Source organism: Ichthyophthirius multifiliis, assembly GCF_000220395.1.
Source record: "Ichthyophthirius multifiliis unplaced genomic scaffold scaff_1120509249623, whole genome shotgun sequence".
Classification (NCBI taxonomy): Eukaryota; Ciliophora; class Oligohymenophorea; order Hymenostomatida; genus Ichthyophthirius; species Ichthyophthirius multifiliis.
In genome coordinates this window covers 1-2159 of record NW_004087531.1, presented here as the reverse complement: position 1 = coordinate 2159, position 2159 = coordinate 1, and the positions used below count along the sequence as shown (strand labels likewise).

Genomic DNA, 2159 nt, shown 5'->3' with positions numbered 1-2159 from the left:
AAAAAATATATATATATTATAATATTAATCAAATACTTTTTAATTTTATTTAATAATAAATAAAATAATTATTTTTTTACATAATTTTTTTAATCATTACTCTTATATAATATGTTTATTTATTCAAAATGTATTATTATAGTTATAATGTTTGTCTTAATAAGAAAAAGAAAGATATATTGTATTTTTTAGTTAATTTTCAAATATTTTAATTTAAAAATAAAATTAAAGGATAAAAATAATTTAATTTAAAAATAATTTTTATGAGAAATTAACAAAGATCTATTTTTTCTTTTTATTTAAATTTTTTCTTTTTATTTTAAATTTTTTTTTTTTTTTTTTTTTTTTTTTTTTTTTTTTTTTTACAAATTAAAAAATGAAATTATTTCTAAAATTATATATTCTATGACGATTGACATTAAACTAAATATTTTTTTAAGTTTTTTTAGAAAATAATATATAATAATATAATAACAAAATAAAATAAATATAATTTTAAATCTTTTTTATGGTAAATTATTAAAATTACATTCAAAACGTTTATATTGTATAAAATTAATTCATTTATTAATAACTTTTGTGATAATTATATACTATAAATATATAATATAAATAAGCGATTAATTAATCTATTATAATAATAATTATATACTTATATAAAAAATATTTTATTTTATATTTTATAATATATTAAAAATAAATATTTGAGATAAAATAATTTATTTAAATAAAAAAAATCATTTATAATATTTTTTAATATGAATTATATAATAAAAATATATAATATTTATAAAACATTATAAAATTTAATTTGTGATAAATTTTCTACCAAAATAAATTATATTCATTACTTAATTTTTTTTTTGTGATAAATTAAATGCAAAGATAAATATAATAATTTTTTAAAAATATTATAATAAATTGTATATAATTAGCAAATATTTATTTATAAATATTTTTTATAATATATGTTTAATTATAAATAAATAGAATAAAATAACACATATAACATTTATTTTGTTATATATTTTTTACTTAAATAAATATATATATCTAATTTTTATAAATAATTTCTTCTAAAAATAAAATTTATATTTATTAATTTAATTTTGATTTAAATTAAATATTTACTAAAAATATAAAAAATTACTTTTAAATAAATAATATTTTGTCATAATTATATACTTAAATCAAATATATCATATATTTTTTTTTTTTGTTATTAATTATATAATTTTGATAAATTCAAAAAAATAAATACATATTAAACACAAAAATATATATATTTAAATACATACAATTTGTTTAAACAATTAATTATTAATATATATTTTATATAAATAATATTTAAAATGAAATAATTAAAAATCAAAACTAGTTAAATTAACTTAATTATTTTATTAGTTTTAGTTTCCTAATTAATATTAGGAGTTTACAATCATACATGTAATCATGATTCTGAATTTGATTTCTCATAAATAAATAACCAAATAGAATAAACACGAAGAATACTTAAAGAAAAAGATCTTAATAACACATAAAAGAGAAATTTATAGAACAACTTTCCTTAATAAGCATAACCTATAAGAGTAACTATGGATTTTTCTTTAAGTAAGATAACTTAAGATACTGAATACTTAAAAAATCTAATGTAACATATTTAGGTTTATTTGTAATAACTATTAAAAGTTATTCCTGCTTAAGGACCTAATAAATTTCATAGTCAAAAATGTGATGAGATAGATGTTCCTGAAAAATACAGAACAGATGGTGAGAGAAATTCTGATGTACATATTTGGGTAGTTGAAAGTCATAATACAAAAAAATTTTTAGCTAGTGCTGTTTATTGCTAATTGGATAATACTTTGAAAAGAGTTAATTATGGCATAATTAAAGTAAATATGAATATGGCAGATTAAAATTAACATAATTCTGGATTTAAAAAAGATTTAAATAATCTTTTACATGAATGTTTTCATATTTTAGGATTTTCAAGTGGGTTATATGAATATTGGGTAAATCCTTTAACTGGAGACTATTATGGCGAAGATATAAAAAATATTTAAAAACAGTTACTATAAGGAAAAGAAATTTAAACCTTGTCTACACCTAATGTTCTTGCACTGCTTAAAAACACTATAGTTGCCCTACTTTAGAAG

At 14.0% G+C, this 2159-nt stretch overlaps 1 protein-coding gene across 1 annotated transcript, besides 6 other annotated features; it reads right to left on the bottom strand. All coding sequences in view use genetic code 6, as the record gives it.

The window, feature by feature from the left end:
• Positions 1-201: 201 nt before the first annotated feature.
• Positions 202-261: a microsatellite.
• Positions 262-284: 23 nt separating this feature from the next.
• Positions 285-359: a microsatellite.
• Positions 286-361: a microsatellite.
• Positions 325-364: a microsatellite.
• Positions 365-770: 406 nt separating this feature from the next.
• Positions 771-809: a microsatellite.
• A 127-nt stretch (positions 810-936) lies between these two features.
• Positions 937-985: a microsatellite.
• Positions 986-1373: 388 nt separating this feature from the next.
• On the bottom strand, positions 1374-2154 carry IMG5_017400 (hypothetical protein). The gene has a single exon (XM_004039549.1). The coding sequence runs from the start codon at positions 1977-1979 to the stop codon at positions 1473-1475; it is 507 nt and encodes a 168-aa protein (XP_004039597.1). The 5' UTR covers positions 1980-2154; the 3' UTR covers positions 1374-1472.
• Positions 2155-2159: the final 5 nt, after the last annotated feature.